Source organism: Brachyhypopomus gauderio, chromosome 2, assembly GCF_052324685.1.
Source record: "Brachyhypopomus gauderio isolate BG-103 chromosome 2, BGAUD_0.2, whole genome shotgun sequence".
Lineage (NCBI taxonomy): Eukaryota > Metazoa > Chordata > Actinopteri > Gymnotiformes > Hypopomidae > Brachyhypopomus > Brachyhypopomus gauderio.
In genome coordinates, this window is record NC_135212.1 from 28,569,453 (window position 1) to 28,591,940 (window position 22,488).

The 22,488-nt window shown below is 46.5% G+C and overlaps 1 protein-coding gene across 1 annotated transcript in view; it reads right to left on the reverse strand.

The window, feature by feature from the left end:
- The window catches only part of sema3ab (sema domain, immunoglobulin domain (Ig), short basic domain, secreted, (semaphorin) 3Ab), a 26,611-nt gene extending 9,853 nt beyond the window's left edge, over window positions 1-16,758 (reverse strand). Inside the window, exons 1-5 of the mRNA XM_076993392.1 lie at window positions 16,195-16,758; window positions 5,631-5,791; window positions 3,955-4,017; window positions 1,809-1,928; window positions 993-1,086 (exon numbers count right to left, since the gene is read on the reverse strand). Of these exons, the coding sequence (XP_076849507.1) occupies window positions 993-1,086; window positions 1,809-1,928; window positions 3,955-4,017; window positions 5,631-5,791; window positions 16,195-16,309 (553 nt within the window). The 5' untranslated portion in view covers window positions 16,310-16,758. The remainder of the gene's footprint in view (window positions 1-992; window positions 1,087-1,808; window positions 1,929-3,954; window positions 4,018-5,630; window positions 5,792-16,194) is intronic.
- Window positions 16,759-22,488: the final 5,730 nt, after the last annotated feature.

The following is a 22,488-nucleotide window of genomic DNA, read 5'->3' on the forward strand; positions in this document are numbered from 1 at the left end:
CACACACACACACCTACACACAAACTGTACTCAGTCACTCACACATACACACACCTACACACACACTGTACTCAGTCACTCACACACACACACACACCTACACACAAACTGTACTCAGTCACACACACATACACACACATACACACAAACTGTACTCAGTCACACACACACACACACACACACACACCTACACACACACACTGTACTCAGTCACACACACATACACACAAACTGTACTCAGTCACACACACACACCTACACACAAACTATACTCAGTCACACACACCTACACACAAACTGTACTCAGTCACACACACCTACACACAAACTGTACTCAGTCACACACACACACACACACCTACACACAAACTGTACTCAGTCACACACATACACACACCTACACACAAACTGTACTCAGTCACACACACATACACACACCTACACACAAACTGTACTCAGTCACACACACACACACCTACACACAAACTGTACTCAGTCACACACGCATACACACACACCTACACACAAACTGTACTCAGTCACACACACACACACACGCACCTACACACAAACTGTACTCAGTCACACACGCATACACACACACCTACACACAAACTGTACTCAGTCACACACACACGCACCTACACACAAACTGTACTCAGTCACACACACACACACACACACACCTATACACACACTGTACTCAGTGATACACACGCACCTACACACACACTGTACTCAGTGACACACACACACCTACACACAAACTGTACTCAGTGACACGCACACACATACACATGCACCTACACACACACTGTACTCAGTGACACACACACACGCACCTACACACACACACACTGTACTCAGTGACACACATACACATACACACTGTACTCAGTGACACACACATGCACTTACACACACACACACACACACACACACACACACACACACACACACACACACACACACACTCTTACATGCACACTCACCAATAAGCAGTGAAGCAGTCAGCAGTTTTGGGTCATAAGGGCTCTTTCCACGGCCGTTCTCAAAGTGTGATGAGTCCAGCCTGAAGATGTTGTCCTAGATTTACACACACATACACACACACATGCACACACACACACACACACACATGCACACACACACACACGCATGCACACACACACACGCACACACACGCACACACACACACACACGCACACACACACACACACACACACACACACACACACACACACACACACACATTGTAAAACATTGTAAGACATTCTCCTAATGTCTATCTCTATGTTTCTCCCTAATCTGTACGGCGGCACCCTGAAGCGTGGCCACTCCAGCTTCTTGGTGCTTTACACCGGGGTCCTGGGGAAACTGAATTTCCCATTCGTGGGATCAATAAAGGTTTATCTTATCTTTATCTTATCTTATTTTCAGGGACAAACAAGCATGAGAGAAATAGAATAACAGCTAAGGAGAGATTTAGCCTGAGACACGTGTGTGTGAGCAGAATACACTTCACGCATCATATCATGTAATCACTTCAAATAGCATGAGTATACTAACTATACTAATGAGTATACTAACAAGGCCAGAGTTTGTGTGAAACATCTATCTCAGCGGACAAAACCATCTTACTGTCCTCTATTAGTGTTTCATGAATTCTACAGTAGATCACTCTTTACATTCAATATGTATGTGCAGGATTTGTATAAAGGAACATCTTCAGAACCATGTCTGAGTACTAATGTCTTGTACTAATGTGGTGGGTGGAGTGTGGGAAGGGAGGGGGAGGGGCTATTTACCTCTGGTCTCCTGCCCACCTCCACATGAGCACAGACGGGATGGAAGGCCCCAGTGCCACATGCATAAAGGTGAGTTTGATTGAACGGCTGCAACACCTTTATAAAATTGGAGCACTCTTTCTGCAGGGAGAGGAAGGGGTGAGGGAGAGAGAGAGAGAGAGGGAGAGAGAGGGAGAGAGAGAGACAGAGAGAAAGAGTGTGCGGGAGAGAGAGAGGGGGAGACAGAGAGAGTGAGAGGGAGAGACCCAGAGAGAAAGACAGTGAGGGAAAGAGAGAGGGAGAAAGAGAGAGAGAGAGAGCGAGAGAGAAAGAGAGAGAGAGAGAGAGAGAGAGCTCTGGTCAGCTGTAGGGTCCGTATAGGCCATATTCAGATGCAGCAGAAGCAATTTTTCATGTTTTGGCCTGTGCTTGTCTAGTACTGTCCAGAGCATGAAAAATCCTTTAAAGGAGTAATCTCAGTGAGGGAGTAATCCTTTAAAGGAGTAATCTCAGTGAGGTAGTAATCCTTTAAAGGAGTAATCTCAGTGAGGGAGTAATCCTTCGGCTGGGACGTGATTATCTTGTTAGGTGTTGTGGTTGTTGGATTGAGTATGAAATCTCAAAATTCCTGCAGAACACATGACCACCTTGGCCTGTTCTCTGTCCTAGCTCACATATGGATAAATATACTATAGAGGAGCTGCTAAACACACTCACAGCACACTGCAGAGGGACTGAAAATACACACACACATACAAATATTCACATACTGAATGTTACAGCAGCTGTAGTTGTTTTTGAGCATGCTGTGTAGTGCATCATCAGGGGCAATCCTGTTATGAGCATTCATAGCTCCCCTGTGTGTGTGTGTGTGTGTGTGTGTGTGTGTGTGTGTGTGTGTGTGTGTGTGTGTGTGTGTGTGTGTGTGTGTGTGTGTGTGTGTGTGTGTGTGTGTGTGTGTGTGTGTGTTCACTAACTTCTCCATTGTTTGTTTACCTCTGATCTGAAGACACGAGTCTGAACAAGTCTGACCTTGGTGGGTACAACTGAGTCACCCACTGTGGTACAGCTTTACAGAAAAAAACACAGTCAAGTCACTAACACACGGGTTGGCATTGGTGACTCACACATGGCTTGGTTCTTCAAGCCTGTCTTAAACCAATGCCATACACTACACTGGATCACACTGCCAGCACCACTGGGTCAGCTCCATCAGCCAATACTAGGCCCTCCCATGTCTGCCTGTCCTTTCCTGTAAGGAGACCACATGAAGCGTTCCCATTCAAACCTGGAAATCAACCTCCACACAGCAACTTCACCACTGTGACTCTGTGACTGCACTCTGGTAACTGTTCATCTTCTCAGTTAAGGAGCAGTAGGGGGTTTGATTTATTTTGTTTAGTAGTGGTAGGTGGTTAGATCTACTTGGTTAAGGAGCAGTAGGTGGTTAGATCTACTTGGTTAAGGAGCAGTAGGTGGTTAGATCTACTCGGTTAAGGAGCAGTAGGTGGTTAGATCTACTCGGTTAAGGAGCGGTAAGTTGGATAGCTTTTATTTAATTTAGTAGCGGTAGGGGTCTGATCTCCTTTGGTGGGCTGCCTGCACTCTGCCTTTAATGACCACAAACTTGAAACTTGACATGGTTCCATCTCAAGGCTAACAATCCCCAGTGAGGCTTTATACCAGCGCTGCAGCTCCTGAGCAGTGTGTGCCCCCCCATCATGACCCACCCCACCAGTAGACGCCTTTCATCCTGCCCCATTCAACTGAGGCATGTTTACAGCAGGTTCTCACACAAAAGCCCCGACTGCCACTCAGATAAGGGTTGTTGAAGGATGAGCGCGTTCTTCTGAGTGATGGATTCATCACAGTAGCACTGTTTCCGTGAGGCCTCTGGCTCTGTCCACCATGGAATTTATAAGAGTTGGTGGTGGCCACGCCCATTAATGGCACAAACGCCTCCAGTGCGCAGGTGAGGGGCTGCTGCTTCAGGTGAGGATGTTCTGAGCAGGCGGGGCGTCTGCTGCACAAGCAGAGACAGCTGTCCAGCACGTCACGCTCCAGCTTTGTGGAATTGAGTCGTTCTTCTCTCCAGACCTGGGTGTGTGTTCTTTTACTCTCAACTCACTGCACATTAAGCCTAATGACACTCACAATGACAACTCACCTGCACGTCTTTACCTGCCCATCTACACTCATCCCGGCGTGATGAAGAGGGAGGCCAAGGTATCTATCCAGGAAAGAGAGAGAGAGAGAGAGAGAGAGAGAGAGACAGAGTGGGAGATATAGAGAGAGAGAGAGAGATGGGAATAAGAGTATCATCTCAAAGTCAGGTGAAAGTCATGTCAAAGTGTGAAGTGTGGAAGCATTTATGCTGTTTAGAGCTGTTTGTGTGAAGAGCTATCAGAGTCTCCCAGCAAAGAAGCAAAGTCCACTGCGTGGTAATCTAAGTCTCTTTCTGCTTTTCAGCCATGAAAGAGTGAAACAATGTCCTGATTAGATAAACGACATAAACTCTTACCAGGTGTGTGTGCGTGCAGGAGCGTGTGTGTGCGTGCAGGAGCATGTGTGTGCGTGCAGAAGCGTGTGTGTGCGTGCAGGAGTGTGTGTGTGCGTACAGCAGTGTGCATGTGTGCGTGCGGGCGTGCATGGGAGTGATAAAAATGGAAAAGCAGAGGATGCTGAATTCAGGACAGTGTTTGATTTCTTAAAGATGTTCATTGCTCCTGCCATGTAGTGACCATGAGCATGATGACACCACTGTATCTGTACTCCTCTCAGAGTACACTGTATCTGTACTCCTCTCAGAGTACACTGTATCTGTACTCCTCTCAGAGTACACTGTATCTGTACTCCTCTCAGAGTACACTGTATCTGTACTCCTCTCAGAGTACACTGTATCTGTACTCCTCTCAGACACAAGACCATGATGTCATGCATAGTTTAGTGTGCAACAGTAGAGAGCTGCACTGATAATGGTCACATCTAAGGGCAAATAGAGCACAAACCTGTATTAGATAGGACAGAATCTGATACAAGGTCTGATGTCTGCACAACGACACTGATAAGACTCACTTATCAGATAAAGGGCGGGTCGGAGTTGCGGGTCGGAGTTGCGGGTCTTACGATGTCCTGGCACACTGAACAGGTGGGCGTATCACGGTCTTATTCATTTAACAGTGACGGCAGTGTGATGTTCCGAAAAAACCAAGTGGGATCAGAAAGTGGGATCAGATCCCATGACCAAAACAACAGCAGAATGAGATGTTTCTCAGGGTGGTAATCTTCTGGGGCGTCTCTGTACAGGTGGCCTATATGTGGCTGGGATCTTCAGAGTTTACCATTATATGGTTCTTTGGGGAGACTTGCAAATGCAGTTTGTCTGCAGTTTTGTTGTTTATTTTTCATTATTTATGCGGGGGGTGGAGTGTGCTCTCAGCTCAGCACGAGTGTCATCCACATGACAGCTTGAAGCTGAAATATTCATGCCCATTTTCCACTGGAAACAGATTCCCCTGGTGCTGGAAATTTGTGATGTGTGTCCACCTTAGCACAACTCAGTACCTTTGGCATAAAGTACGCATCATTACATCCTGCTGCTATCACTATTGGATACGTTTCCGATCAGGTCTGCTTGCCATTGTTCTGGAGCAGGAGTGACACTTCCACACCCAGCACCTTGCCTGTCTGGTGGCTGACATTTTTGCATTTCATTTGAATACTCGTGAATATGTATAAAAAACATTTTTCTTAACAAAATCCCTTAACCAAAATATTAATAGCGTGTCAACAGGTCAACAGCATATATGCTTGATTTAATGGAGATGAATTAGTGCCTCTCACCATCTGCTGCTCCATGTTGATGTCAATCAGGTTGAAGGACAGGATGTGGTCCTTGGCGCCCACAAAGAGACGCCCCTTCTCCTCATCCAGGAGGAGCGTGTGGTAGGCGGAGCTGTTGGCTAGGCCATTGAATGTAAGCAAGTTGTTTGAATCCAGCATTTCTGTGGGCAAGAGAAGAGGTTGTTTCTCAGTACGAGTTATTTAAAAAATCTAGGCTAGGAGAAAATAATGTCAAGTCACGTGAGTTTGTACTGGCAAACAGCTCTGGGAAAACAGTTAGAAATGTACCGCAGGTCTTGCCCCGTTCTCCACTGTCATGTCATTAAATTCTAATGATTATTGTCTGTATCTGCAGAACGCTTGCGAGATATTTTCCGACCTCATCCAGTGTGTCGGCGCTGAGCTGACTAGGCTGTTGGAGGGCAGACAGGAGACAGGCTACTGGGCCCGGGCTCGAAGTGCCGTTCCCCTCTACCACTGAGTGTGTGTGACGTGTGTGTGTGGTTTTGGCTGTAATAAAGCCGAGATCACTGACTGGGTTCTCTCATTCTTAACCCCCCCCACACACACACACACACATACACACATCGTCATTCATGCTCCATGGAGCAGAGATGCACCAGAGACTGTGGTCTGCTGGAGAGAGACTCAGTCTGGAGGAGTCAGGCCACTGGCTCGGACCCCCTGCCCCTCATGTTAGGTGAGCCTTGTGCAGCTCCCCCACCACAGTATGCTACATTAAACAAAAGCAATATGCAGCAGTATAAACAGCTGGAAAAGGCAGTAGAGCTGTGTGACGCATGTCACAAATCACCGTGCCCAGGAGGCAGAGCTGGAGGTGAACACTCCTCTAATACTGCAGGAGACACGAGGTGGAGGTGAACACTCCTCTAATACTGCAGGAGACAGAGCTGGAGGTGAACACTCCTCTAATACTGCAGGAGACACGAGGTGGAGGTGAACACTCCTCTAATACTGCAGGAGACACGAGGTGGAGGTGAACACTCCTCTAATACTGCAGGAGACAAAGCTGGAGGTGAACACTCCTCTAATACTGCAGGAGACACGAGGTGGAGGTGAGCACTCCTCTAATACTGCAGGAGACACGAGGTGGAGGTGAGCACTCCTCTAATACTGCAGGAGACACGAGGTGGAGGTGAACACTCCTCTAATACTGCAGGAGACAGAGCTGGAGGTGAACACTCCTCTAATACTGCAGGAGACACGAGGTGGAGGTGAACACTCCTCTAATACTGCAGGAGACAAAGCTGGAGGTGAACACTCCTCTAATACTGCAGGAGACACGAGGTGGAGGTGAACACTCCTCTAATACTGCAGGAGACACGAGGTGGAGGTGAACACTCCTCTAATACTGCAGGAGACACGAGGTGGAGGTGAACACTCCTCTAATACTGCAGGAGACACGAGGTGGAGGTGAACACTCCTCTAATACTGCAGGAGACACGAGGTGGAGGTGAGCACTCCTCTAATACTGCAGGAGACACGAGGTGGAGGTGAACACTCCTCTAATACTGCAGGAGACACGAGGTGGAGGTGAACACTCCTCTAATACTGCAGGAGACACGAGGTGGAGGTGAACACTCCTCTAATACTGCAGGAGACACGAGGTGGAGGTGAACACTCCTCTAATACTGCAGGAGACACGAGGTGGAGGTGAACACTCCTCTAATACTGCAGGAGACACGAGGTGGAGGTGAACACTCCTCTAATACTGCAGGAGACACGAGGTGGAGGTGAACACTCCTCTAATACTGCGGGAGACACGAGGTGGAGGTGAACACTCCTCTAATACTGCAGGAGACACGAGGTGAAGGTGAACACTCCTCTAATACTGCAGGAGACACGAGGTGGAGGTGAACACTCCTCTAATACTGCAGGAGACACGAGGTGGAGGTGAACACTCCTCTAATACTGCAGGAGACACGATTTGGAGGTGAACACTCCTCTAATACTGCAGGAGACACGAGGTGGAGGTGAACACTCCTCTAATACTGCAGGAGACACGAGGTGGAGGTGAACACTCCTCTAATACTGCAGGAGACACGATTTGGAGGTGAACACTCCTCTAATACTGCAGGAGACACGAGGTGGAGGTGAACACTCCTCTAATACTGCAGGAGACACGAGGTGGAGGTGAACACTCCTCTAATACTGCAGGAGACACGAGGTGGAGGTGAACACTCCTCTAATACTGCAGGAGACAGAGCTGGAGGTGAACACTCCTCTAATACTGCAGGAGACACGAGGTGGAGGTGAACACTCCTCTAAGGTTCTCCAGCTTCTGTTGATGTTCCACCCTCTGATGAATTTTACATTACATTTGTGTTACTGCCTAAAGGCCTGACCTTCAAGGTCAAGGTGAAAAACCCATGCAGAAACCTTCCCACACACAACCCCCCCCCCACACACACACACACACATACACAAACACACATACACACACACACACACACTGCACATATAACATCCTGAACAGTGAGCCGTCCGTGTGCTGTATAGCAGCTCCACAGCGTCACACACAGCAGTGCCCAGAACAGTGAACTAACATATCAAAGCTTCTGTCAAACAAGAAACGTTCATGTTTAGAAAACTTACCAAGACATTGTTAGCAGTGGCAGCATGTTGGGGACATGGCTGAACGTTTGATAGGGAAGATGTAAATGGTGAGTGTTAAATTGGGCTAAGGGTGTGAACGGCTGCTTCAGAGCGTCTGGACGATGATGAGGGTGCGGGCTGAAGGCTCCAGTTACAGCCCCTGACCTGAAGGGAAATGAGATTTCCCCCGGAGCCCCTGCTTTAAACCCCACAGCGGCGTTACCGCAAAGCAGAATGTACCGAACAACCGGTTATTACCGTCTGTGTGTGTGTGTCTGTGTGTGTGTCTGTGTATGAGGCTGCAAGATGTTAAAACTCAACACTCAAAATTGTGAATGGAAACCTGCCCCTAACATACCTCAGCTCTCACTCACACACACCCCACGCACACACACACACACACACACACACACACACACACACACACACACACACACACACACACACACACACATACCTCAGCTCTCTCTCACACACACACACACACATACCTCAGCTCTCTCACACACACACACACACACACACACACACACACACACACAGCCGCAGGTCCTAGTTTATCACTCATTCACACTTCATGCTTTATCAAGTGGAAGCAGCTGGCTGGTCCCAGCACAGCAGTTAGAACCAGTGTGTCTCCCACCAGCCCAGAGCAGGAGGCTTAACTGGCCCACCGTTCTTAAACAGTTAAAGAGGAGAGGAGCAGAGGGGGAGGTGTGCAGCATGGTCAGGGACGGAGTGAGAGAGAGAGGAGGAGGAGGAGATGGGTTAATTGAGGTCAGCAACGACTGCTAGGAACCCAAATATGAAAAATGGCAGAACAAAGTCACTAAGAGGGACAGACGCTAACTGGAACATCCTCTGGACTACATCATAGTGTTCCAGTGAGTGCACACACACACACACACACACAATGCTGCAAACATGCTCTAACTTACTCCACATCCAAGAATGTAAGTCACCGTCACTTCAGTGCACACGCACAACATGTGCACACTCGTGAACGCCGTGACACCAAGTGTGCATTTCTGAACCTTCTTACACTGAGCAGGCAATTTCTGAAACGGTTCTGAGTCGTGGGAGCTTCGTGCTCATAGGCTGGAGTCCCTGTTTTCAGACAGGAGTGAGCTGGCGGAGGTGTTGAGCGGAGAACTCCACTGTGAGATGTGGAGACTACAGCAATACAGAAAGCTAGAAGAAAATGTGTGAAGTGTGAAGATGGAGACAGAACAGAAATCACTGTACCATTATACAAGAATACACACAAGAAGGTCAAAGGAACCATGTCTGTGAAATGCCCCTCTGTGCATCCTCTTTTATACAGAAATGTGTATATGTATCCAACTATAAGAAAATCAACAGTGTACGTTGCCTAGGGCTCCGTGGGTGTGAACTGTGTTGCTTGTGCCTTTGAACGGCCATCAGTCACACTGGTTCACTCATAATCACCCCCCCCACTTCTCTTTTTTGAATCAATGTCTTCTTACATAAGGATCCGTGAGGAGGGTAGAGAGCTGTGTGTAATATCCTGATCAAGATCTTATACATATTCTGACCTCTTTCTAGCATGGTTTTCCACACCAATAGCGTTTCAACCTACTGATGCATTACTAAGTAACGGATAGCTTTATGTGTATACAAAAAGAGAAATTAATACAATGAGTGACTTGTATAAGATAAAATTTGACCTGCAGTTGGTCAGACTTAGTGTGTTACCACTCATCAAATTCTGAGTCTATCATTACTTTGAAAAATGTTTACATAGACAGAATAACACACTGAGGCCATGTGTAAAGCAATCAGGGCAGCTTAATATTTCAAATGTGCAACGCCTGAGTTTGTTTAGAACTGCACATTGAATGGAAGTATACCAATTAACATATACAAATAAGCATAATAAATAATTATATTTATTAGTCTTTTGAAATTTCATATTCACGTTGTATTTCAAACTAACGTTACTCTGTAGCGCTATATAGACCATATGTCTTTGTTACGGTTAGCCATTACCAGTTACTGTCACTGTTGCATGTCAAGTAGTTGTAGGAACTAACAATTGCCAGTATTACAGTCAATTTAATGCTGCATTTTCGTATTTTGGTCTTTTATTTATTCTCTTTCTATTCTATAACATTTTTTACACTTTTAAAATTTAAATTTTTACATTTTAAAAGCAGTTGAATAAATAGGTGTATAAAAGCAATAGAACACTCAAACACTGAGTTGTTATGCTGTGATAAACACACTACCTCTGATGTTCTATTAGTATTGCTGGAGTTTCTTTGTATTTCAAGTGTTTGCTTACATAATGTACTTATACTTTAGAGAGCTCTACTCACAGCTGTACCAGTTCTGATACACTGCTCGAATTCTCTGCACAGAAGTGCACACACACACACACACACACGCACACACACACACACACACACAATTAGTTTAGTTTGTGTGTGTGTTCCTTTGACACTATGAAGCACACATTTATCTCTACAGCTAAGCAGGCCTGTATGTCTCACCATGTCTGAACATGAGTGATCAGTTAGAGCCCTTTCAGAGCCCCTAGCAACATCTGATCACAAGACTCGTTTATTTTTACATACCATTTATTTTGACACAATAGAGTGTTGCCAGACTCACATGATAACATAAAATTACCTCATCAATAGAAGAGAAAAAAACAAAACGGAATTCAGTCTAGAATTACTGTACAATGTTCCTTGGTGAATGTGTGTGTGTGTGTGTGTGTGTGTGTGTGTGTGTGTGTGTGTGTGTGTGTGTGTGTGTGTGTGTGTGTGTGTGTGTGTGTGTGTGTGTTGGTTTAGTTCAGTTAAGCTTAAATGGGAGTAAACGGAAGGTGACATAATGCTGTTGTGTGAGTTCATGGCACTGTGAAGACTTGTCATGGCATCCTGCTTATGTAAGAGCAACAAATACAGGTAACAAAACACACAAGTGACATATTCACAGTCAAAACACATGCGAGAACCATCTGGCGATCTGGCAACGGTAATCTGCCAGTGAATGAATGTCATAGTTTTAATTATGTTAATATAATGAGTTATGAGTCAGACCTGTATCTAATTATTGAACATAAACAATGATTTTAAGTGAGACATGACATGACTAATGATTTGTCCAGATGTGTTGTGAGTCTGAGAATTGGAATATATCAGTGTTCTGAGAGCCTCAGTATTACAGTAGTTCAGTGCTATACTCTTAAGGGTTAGACTTTTTAGTTGCTATGGGAGTACTGTAATATTTCTATGCTATGGGACTGTCAGTACTGGTGTCTGTGAGTGCTATGGGACTGTCTGTACTGGTGTCTGTGAGAACTATGGGACTGTCTGTACTGGTGTCTGTGAGAGCTATGGGACTGTCTGTACTGGTGTCTGTGAGTGCTATGGGACTGTCTGTACTGGTGTCTGTGAGAGCTATGGGACTGTCAGTACTGGTGTCTGTGAGTGCTATGGGACTGTCTGTACTGGTGTCTGTGAGAGCTATGGGACTGTCTGTACTGGTGTCTGTGAGAGCTATGGGACTGTCTGTACTGGTGTCTGTGAGTGCTATGGGACTGTCTGTACTGGTGTCTGTGAGAGCTATGGGACTGTCTGTACTGGTGTCTGTGAGAGCTATGGGACTGTCTGTACTGGTGTCTGTGAGTGCTATGGGACTGTCTGTACTGGTGTCTGTGAGTGCTATGGGACTGTCTGTACTGGTGTCTGTGAGTGCTATGGGACTGTCTGTACTGCACAATTGTCTGAGATGCAGTACATCGTTATATTCACTCACAGCCTTTGCAGCTAATGCTAACTTCAGACAATCAGTTAACGACCTCTATCCTCACAGTGCTGATGAAGCAAATCTACACCGTGAGGTGAGAGCACACCGAGACTTTCATGAGCTCCTCCAGCCTTTGCTGTTGTTACAGAAAAACATCAGAGAGAGAGAGAGAGAGAAGGAGAGAGAAGGAGAGAGAAATGGAGGGGCAGATGGATCCAGAGTAGTATTCTCATCTGAGAGTGATAAAAATAAACTCTTCTACCCTACATACACCCTGGTGTCCCACACTACACTGTGTGTGTGCACTAGTGGGGTTACTGACTGCAGGAAAAACATCCTCATTGTTGTCGACTGACTGTGGCCCTAATGAGACAATCCAGTAAATCCACCTGTTCCGCTTTGCTGTGCTCCTGCCATATTCCCATCCTCCCTAATGCCTGGAGGAGCGCACATGTTGACAGGACCACGCCACACTCCTCCACAGAGTTGGGTGAGCATGGGTTGACACACACACACACACACACACACACACACACACACGCGCGCCCACACACGTGCACGCCCACACAAGTGCACTCTCACTCTCACTCACTCACTCACTCACTCACTCACTCACTCACTCACACAGCTTCACTTTTGATTGGATACAGGTTTACTAAAATATGTAACTGACACAGTATGTGGCACAGAGTTCAGAAAAGTCCAGCAGAGTCAGCAGTATATTTCACAATTATATCACCCAACACATCACTCTGCTGGGATCTCCTCATCTTCACATCCTGGGACACACATGCATACTGACGTGAGATGAAATGGTGAGGACACTGTTCACGTTCTCATAGTGGAACTGAAGAACTCTTGGAACATTCCTGCCATATTTTTGCATTAAAAGCAAAAGGAGGGCAAATAAAAAACATCCTCATACTTTCACAGGATTATGGGCATCTCATATATCCCATGGTAAAGCAAGAGATTAGCAAGTTGTACACACACACACACACACACACACACACACACACACACACACACACACACACACACACACACACACACACACACACATACACACACTTTCCTACCTCTCATACACTGCTTCTTTCCCCTTCTCCCCTCCAAACACACACACACACACACACACACACACACACACACACACACACACACATACATTTTCCTACCTCTCATACACTGCTTCTTTCCCCTTCTCCCCTCCAAACACACACACACACACACACACACACACACACACACACACACAGACATACACAAACATAAATACATGCATTGTGCCTGTGTTGATACTGTCATGCCACATTGGTTGATATTTATGTAAGGGCGTTAATGTTATCCTGCCCTGGGTCACCTGGACTCAGAGGGTTTGTGTGTGTGTGTTTGTGTGTGTGTGTGTGTGTGTGTTGTTGTGTGTGCGTGTGCACGTGTGTGTGTGTGTATGTATGTGTGTGTGTATGTGGAGGATCAGGCGGTGGTCAGACGATTCATCTCCACTACCCTGGTAGATAAGCCCTATCTCTGAGACGTCCATGCACACGGCTGTGTCCAGTGATCAGGGGGTAAGCGGCACTACGGGTGTATTGTGTCCACCGCACAAAAGCAGCCTGAGCCAGCCGGCGCTGACCCGGGCACGTCCGCATGCATGTGCGGGACAGCAGGACCGGGTCTATCTCAGATCTGCCAGAACAAGATCAAACGCTTGCACACAGGAAACACGCAACGGACTCTAAAATATACATGTGTGTGCTAACACAAGCGTAGCATTTGCAATTTTTATGGGGACCGTGCAGGAGTCACAAGAGGCTCTGTGTATGCATGTGCGTACATGTGTGTGTGTGTGTGTGTGTGTGTGTGTACGTGTGTGTGTGTGTGTGTGTGTGTGTGTGTGTGTGTACGTGTGTGTGTGTGTGTGTGTGTGTGTGTGTACGTGTGTGTGTGTGTGTGTGTGTGTGTGTGTGTGTGTGTGTGTGTGTGTGTGTGTGTGTGTGTGTGTGTGAGTGTGCGTACATGTGTGCATGCGAGTGTGTGCATGCCAATGTGTGTTTGAGCGCATATGTGTGCATGTGCATGTGTTTGTGTGTGTGTGTGCATGTGCATGTGTTTGTGTGTGTGTGTGTTTGTGTGTGTGTGTGTTTGTGTGTGTGTATGTGTTTGTGTGTGTGTGTGTGTTTGTGTGAGGCCAATCCCACATTTTCACCACACATTCCAGAGAATCATTCTTCTCTACACTTCTCCATCCATTCACAAATAAACTCAATTGTTTATCAAATCAATTCCTGCAATCTACAGACACACACACTTACATGCACACACGCACACACGCACACAACATTTCCATGTTGGGCCCATGTTGTGTATGTGCCTGTAGGTGTCAGTGTTTGTTGCCGTAAAATGCCACCCAAACCTCCCAATGCGAGCACACACAGCCCTGTGAGGCTCTGGTAGTTCCACAGTGGCTGTCACACACAGAGGTTCACAGAGAAGGTGAATCACTCCTGTTTTTCTGCCTAACTAATGAGGAGCTTTCAGTGTGAGCAGAACTGAAAGGGATTGAGATAACACACTGTTTTTGCAACATCTGCCCTTAGTGTCAACCTCAAACAGACACTCACTCACACACACACACACACACACTCACTCACTCACTCACTCACTCACTCACTCACTCACTCACTCACTCACTCACTCTCTCTCTCTCTCTCACTCACTCACTCCCCCTCTCTCTCTCTCTCTCTCTCTCTCTCTCTCTCTCTCTCTCTCTCAATGGTTCATTTAATTCAACCTCAAAAGCTACTTTCACTGTCCAAAATGGTCTGAAGACAGGTGGAGACAGGAGTCCTCTACCATCCGTGCTATGGGTAAGAGCTTCTGTACAACACCAGTGAAGTGGGCCTAGCATGTGCATAAAAGCAGCACGAAACACACATGCTTGTGCATGACTGGCATATTCATAGCTACAGATACATTAATAAATAAATGCATATTCTCTTGGATTTTCTTCGTTAACTTTGCCCAAGACTAATGATGTCTCTGCAACTTTAACGTTAGTGTTTCATTGTTCAACCATGTGGCAGATGTGCTGGGTGAACGAGGGAAATATGAAGACATGCATGTACAGAACAACACAGAGATAACAAGGCTGAATTATACATGCTGATACAACCGGACTTTAGCTAAAGCATTCCCATCTGTCTTCACACACACACGCACACGCACACACACATACACACACACGCATGCACGCACACACACACGCGCGTGCACGCACACACACACACACGCACACAAACGCACACACACACACGTGCGCACATTCACATGCACACACACACACGTGCACAAAAAATTCAATATGTACCAAAACAGCATAGAGACATGTAACATCTGTTCATTTTCCATCATATATTGTATTATGTACAATATAATACATGATCATGACCCACACACTCCATATGAGTCATAAAAATGAGAATGTGTCCTTTACCAGAAAGGACAGCAGCTCATCTCCCCCAGTTATCCACCATCTCCACCATCTCAACCATCTCAACCATCTCACACTCCAACACAAACGCGTGAGTTCAGCCGCTTACATCTGTTAACATGAGACTGGGGGCAAAAGCCCAGAACAAGCAAACACTTCATTAACAACACTTCCTAAAACTACACAGGGTCATGACCTCAACCATTTGATTAGGGTTAGGGTTAACTAAGCTAACTAAGTTAACTAACCCTAGGCTTAACTCTAACCCTAACCCTCAACCACTGCTCACTCGGGTACACGAGGACTTCAGTGCGTTTAGGTGATATCGCAGCAACACAGGTGTTAACTCTGTACAGGGGATTTTGCAGTCTGCTTTTGTTGAGCTACAAAAGATTTAAGGCAGATGAACTTAAATGAACCTTTCAAATTAGCAAACTGAACTGAACTACTGAACTCTGAAACTCTCACACATTTTCTGTCTTTCTCATTCTGAAACTCTCTGAGATCACAGAGAGAGAGAGCAGAGCTGAGGTAAACCCACACGTCCCATTCTGCACAACCTGGGCATTCAGCCTCATCACCATCACACCTGCGCTCCTAAACAGGCTGCGCCCCCAAGCTGGCTACAACGTGAACGGTGCGGTGAGCGGCAGCAGTGTGGACGGTGCGAGCACTCACCTCTGTAGGACAGCTTGAGGCGGGGGATGCTCCCCTTCCCCTGCTGGGCTCCGGCAGCTCCGCGCGACCAGGTTAGCCCAGCCAGCAGGAGGGCGATGCCCCACAGGTAGTCCATGTCAGCCCCCGCCACGCCACACCCTCTGAGCGGCGACCCAGGGACGTAGCAGGTGTGGGCGTGTGGGCGTGGGAGGGTTGGTGTGCAGTCGGTCGGGCACGGGGATCGTCGCCGTTACATCCCTCTCAGCGAAGAGGTCAACGCACACAGATGTGGAACCCCAACAGAGACGAAGACCTGCAACTCAGCACACCCGCCGTCCTCTTCTTTGGCCGTGTGTGTGTGAGAGAGAGATTCTGTGTGCTTTCCCAAACCTTGGACTTGTTTATGCACTCTGTCTCTTTCCTTTCTTTTGTCTCTTTCTCCGTGGTTAGTGGCCTCTGGCTGGAAGTGTCCCTCAAAGTGAAGTGAACTCAAACGCAGAGCTTCTCTCTCACTCTCACTCTGTCCTGCGCAGCTCAGCGTGTAGAAATCCTCACCACACACAGACCGAGCCTGAGTGGAGCCAACTGAGAAAGCCTGGGAGGGAGGGGACACAGGGTGAGGGGGCGGGGCTTGGAAGACAGGATCCTGTAGGTACACCTCTTTTTTCTGACACATCAACCCCCACCCACCCTCACACACACATTCTGGTCTTTATCTTTAGTTTTCACAGAATGGTTTAGTAAAACGGAGGATGCAGAGTCTCTGAGCACTGCAGCTCCTGTCAGTCCCTGTGTGTTCCTGGCCTTCCTGGACTTCTTCTGTCTGCTAAACAAGGTTTCATATCTCGCTCTCTGGTGTAATAAGCAAGACTCGGGCATGCATGCATAAGCGTGTTATGTTGCTGTCCGGTTCAGTAATCTTCCTCTCACATTTGCGTCCTGTGTTTGGAGAGAAACAGACACAGACACTGAAGCTGCTACTTAGCTCAACTCCACCCTCAACTCCACTCTCACACAGCAGACATTTATTTTTAGCCCACCACAAGAGGTGAAGACAGGAAAAAGGGAGAAGAAAGAAAGAAAGTGGAAGACTGAGACAGAGAGAGTAGAAGAGAGAAACACTTGTCAAGCTCATGTTCAAATGTTACGCTCAGCAGGTTTAAAACTAAATGTTTTTAAACTAAAGGAAAGCAGGAGTGAAGCTGAGGTTGGAACAGTGTGTGTGTGTGTGTTTGACTGACACTGATAGCTGCTGGTTAACCCATTTCCCACAGTCACATTGGCACAGCTCATTAACTCACACTCCCCCACCCCCCTTCCCTCTTATCCCAGTCACAAACACACACACACACACACACACTCATGCACATACAGAGACACAGAGGAACAGAGAGACCAGTTCACACTTATTACCAAAACTTTCATCCCTCCTTTCCGATCACTGCAGAGATGTAGTGGGGTGGTCTGTGACCCCTGACCCCTGACCCACGACCATCACTTCCCTGCTCACGCTTCCATGTAGGAGTGGCCAGTCGGCGCAGGAATGCTCGAGCATTTAAACATGCGTACTGCTGACGGGAATGATCTCGCAGTAGTCACGTTGATGAGAGCACAGCACAAGACAGGAGGGTCACAACATCACAGACTCATCAGGTAGCAGCAGGTCTCTTAAGACCCATCTGCTCAGCATGTGTGTGTGTGTGTGTGTATGTGTGTGTGTGTGTGTGTGTGTGTGTGTGTGTGTGTGTGTGTGTGCACATGTGTGTCAAATGAAAGGCAGAATTAGAATACATATATTTTTTATAAAGTGGCTAGACTTTATTTTGTGATTCTTACAGCATGGATGAACTTTTAATCAATGGCTTTTGTCATCAGTGAGAAAAGAAAGCAATATTGACCAGCCACAGCAGCTGAAGGTAATGAGTTTGGTAGATGCGTGTTTTAACGTAGAGAAGAAATCCACCTGTACATCAAAAGTGAAAGGGGAAAACTGCACAGAATGGAACAGGTCTTTTCCATTCTGTGCAGTGTGCTTTGTGTATCTAGTCTTGGAACATCCTGTGATTGGTTAAGGTAGGACTTGAGTTTAATTACTATTGCCTCAGATTCTGGTAGATTGTAGGCTTCTTATCATAACCTTGTTGTTTTGTTAGCTGTTATTGGCTGTAATTAGTCACTCCAGGTGTAGTTTCGCCCTGGTCTAAGATGTGAATTAAGGGGCGGATACAGCACTGACTAAAACAGATAAATTAGGACAACTCGGTACGCAGCAACTTTCTACGCTTTGTTTCAGCTACTTTCCTCCATAGACACTGAATCTCTAACCCAGCTAAGTCTTAACTTATTCTGCCATTTTCTTACCCTGCTAGTATTCATAAAGCTTGTTTTTATTCCACAATGTGTCTGCAAATTCCTGTGCATGTATCTCACAGAGCTCATAGATACCATCATAGCCATCGCAACACCCGGAACCTAACTTACCCACAATGTTCTCCACAAACTCCAATCACAGTGACTGGAGGACTCTGGAATTGCCAATCTGCTGTCCAGAAGGCTGACTTCATCTCAGCTCTTGCATCCCTCCACTCGCTACACTTCTTGGCTCTGACCGAAACCTGGATCACTCCAGAGAACTCTGCAACTCCAGCTGCTCTGTCCTCTGCCTTCTCATTCACTCATTCCCCACAACACCTTGGAAGGGGAGGTGGCACAGGTCTACTTCTATCTCCAGAGTGGCGTTTCACCCAACTCTCCTTTTCAGCTCTTTCAATTTCTTCCTTTGAGTTCCATGTTATCACTGTATCCTACCCCACTATTCTTCACATCATTGTGATTTATCGCCCTCCAGGTTCCCTTGAGAACTTCATTGACGAACTTGATACCCTCCTTAGTCAATTCACCATTGAAGCAAACCCACTCATTCTCCTTGGAGACTTCAACCTTCCATCCGACAAACTTGAATCATCTTGCATCCTTCCTCTGCTGTCGTCATTTGACCTCACCATCAACCCATCCACTGCGACTCATAGAGCAGGCAACATTCTGGACCTGGTCTTTACACGAGACACCAGAACATCGGACATCAGTCACCCCACTCCACCTGTCAGACCATCACCTTTTATCCTTTTCTTTCCCCCTCCCTGCCATTTCCACTCACACTTCCCCTGTACATTCTTCTTACTTTCACCCAAGTTTGCGTTCCATCAATCCCTCAAATCTTGCTACCACTATTTTGTCCTCCCTTCCTCATCAGAATTCTCTCTCGCTGGACACAATTACTGATACTTTCCTCTCTACGATCTCTTCATCCATCAATCTTCTGTGTCCTCCATCCCCCAGGCTTAAGAGATCTGTTCCATCCACCCCCTGGCTAACTGAAGTGCTTCGCAGCCACAGGAGAGATCTAAGAACTGCAGAGAGGAGGTTGAAGAGAAGTCGCCTAGATTCAGACCTCTGCTCATATCAATCTCTCCTTTCAAAGTTCTCACTGGAAGTCACATCAGCGAAGTCAGCCTACTACAGAAAGAAATTTGAATCATCTGCATCCAACCCACACAAGCTATTCAGTATTTTTTCTTCACTCCTTAACCCTCCCTCACCCTCTCCTCCATCCTCTCTCACTCCTGAGGATTTTGTCATCTTCTTTGAAGAGAAGATTGCAGCAGTCCGTCAGTCCTTCTCCCCAGCTCCCAACCTTCCTACTAGTACCCTTAACCCAACACTCAACTCCTTGGCTTCTTTCTCCCCTCTCTCCTCAGACAAGATACATCAACTTCTGACTTCTAGCAATCCTACTACATGCCCACTGGATCCAATTCATTCCTTCCACTCTTTTACAGAATATGTCAAGAGAACTCCTTCCGTTCATCTCGGCAATCATCAACATCTCCTTAGTTTTGGGTCATGTGCCTACCATGTTCAAGATGGCAAGGGTGGTACCAATCCTGAAAAAAGCAACACTTGACACCTCTGACATGAACACTTCTTTCTTTTCTATCAAAAACTTTGGAGCGAGCAGTCTATGACCAATTATCTCTCTTCCTCACCCAGAACCAACTCCATGATCCTAATCAGTCTGGCTTCAAACGGGCACACTCAACAGAAACTGCCCTCAAAGCAGTGACCGAGAAGCTCCATGCTGCCATCATCAGTTTTAATTCTTCTAGATCTTTCTGCATCCTTTGACACTGTCAACCACAACATCCTCCTCTCTGTTCTTTCTAGACTAGGTGTGACTGGCTCTGCTTGGAAATGGTTCCAGTCATATCTTGAAGACCGTTCCTATCAGGTAACATGGAGAGGATCTACATCCAATCCATGTAAACTTTCCACTGGAGTCCCCCAAGGCTCAGTCCTAGGCCCTCTTCTCTTCTCTTTATATACTCGTTCCCTTGGTGACATTATTTTGTCTCATGGTTTCTATTATCATTGCTATGCTGATGACACCCAGCTAATTCTTTCCTTCCCTCATTCTGACACCCAGGTCTCTAGGCGTATCTCTGCATGCTTGGCAGATATTGCTTCATGGATGACTGCTCACCACTTGAAGCTCAACCCTAGCAAAACTGAGCTTCTGTACATTCCAGGAACCCCGAACCCACACAACGACCTCACAGTTTCCTTTGAGAACATCTTGTTAACACCATCAGAAACTGCTCGAAGCCTGGGTGTAACATTGGACAACGAGCTGTCCTTCTCAACACATGTTTCAAAGCTGACCAGATCCTGCAGATTTCTCCTCTGCAACATACGGAGAATACGACCCTTCCTTTCACAGGAAGCTACTCAAGTACTTGTGCAGTCTCTAGTAATCTCTAAGCTGGACTACTGCAATTCCCTACTTGCAGGTCTTCCTCTATGGGTCATCAGACCTCTACAACTAATTCAGAATGCTGCAGCACGACTGGTCTTCAATCTACCCAAGTTCTCACATGTGAATCCTCTGCTACGCTCTCTTCACTGGCTTCCAGTAGCGGCACGCATCAGATATAAAACCTTGATGCTTGCTTACAAAGCCAAAAATGGACTGGCCCCTCCCTACATGATGTCCATGGTCAAAAGCCGATCTGTACAGCAAACACTTAGAACCTCAAGTTTGGCTCGACTTGAAACTCCATGCTTAAAGTCTCATGGAAGACAAAGCTCCAGACTATTCTCCGTCCTGGCTCCAAGATGGTGGAACGATCTTCCATTAGCTGCTAGGACTGCAGAGTCTATTGCCATCTTCAAGCGTAGACTGAAGACTCACCTGTTTGTTGAGTTCTTACCAGAGCACTAACTCAGTTGATACCACTTGCCGTGTTCTTAAATTGTATGTCTGTCTGGTTATTTGTGCTTCTTGGCAAATGCCTAACTCGCAAAACACTAGGTAATGATATTGACCCCTGTAGTTTAGTAGTAGTCTGACTCAATGATGTCTTGAATTCTGGCCTATCTGTACTATTTCCTAGGATGTATACTGTGATCAGAAGCAAAGCACTTTTGTAAGTCGCTCTGGATAAGAGCGTCTGCTAAATGCAGTAAATGTAAATGTAAATGTAAATGGTCTTCAATCTACCCAAGTTCTCACATGTGACTCCTCTACTACGCTCTCTTCACTGGCTTCCAGTAGCGGCACACATCAGATATAAAACCTTGATGCTTGTTTAAAAAGCCAAAAATGGACTGGCCCCTCCCTACATGATGTCCATGGTAAAAAGCCGATCTATACAGCGAACACTTAGAACCTCAAGCTTGGCTCGACTTGTAACTCCATGTATAAAGTCTCATGGAAGACAAAGCTCCAGACTATTCACTAAATGTCTAACTTGCAAAACACTAGGTAATGATACTGATTCCTGTAGTTTAGTAGTAGAGTAGACTCAATGGTGTCTTGAATTCTGGCCTATCTGTATTATTTCCTAGGATGTATTCTGTGATCAGAAGCAAAGCACTTTGTAAGTCGCTCTGGATAAGAGCGTCTGCTAAATGCCGTAAATGTAAATGTAATGTAAGGTCTGGCCTTTACCACTGAGGATAACCCTAACCCTAACCCTAGCCCTAGCCCTAGGCCTGGCCTTTACTGCTAAGGGGAACACAAAGGCTGTTGCTCTTCTGCAGAACTGTTAATGGGGTAATAATGAAGCCAGCATGTGTGAGGGAGCTGGCTGCCTGCTGCCAGTTACGTTACTCTGCTGAAACGCCGTAGGCGTTGGCCTAACGATGTCGGCCGAGCAGTGAAATGACACGTGGTGGAACCTGATGCCTCAAAACACAAAAACGCTTGTTTACTCATCGTGACGCTTTTAGCTGCTGAAGAGCACACTGAGAGCTCAT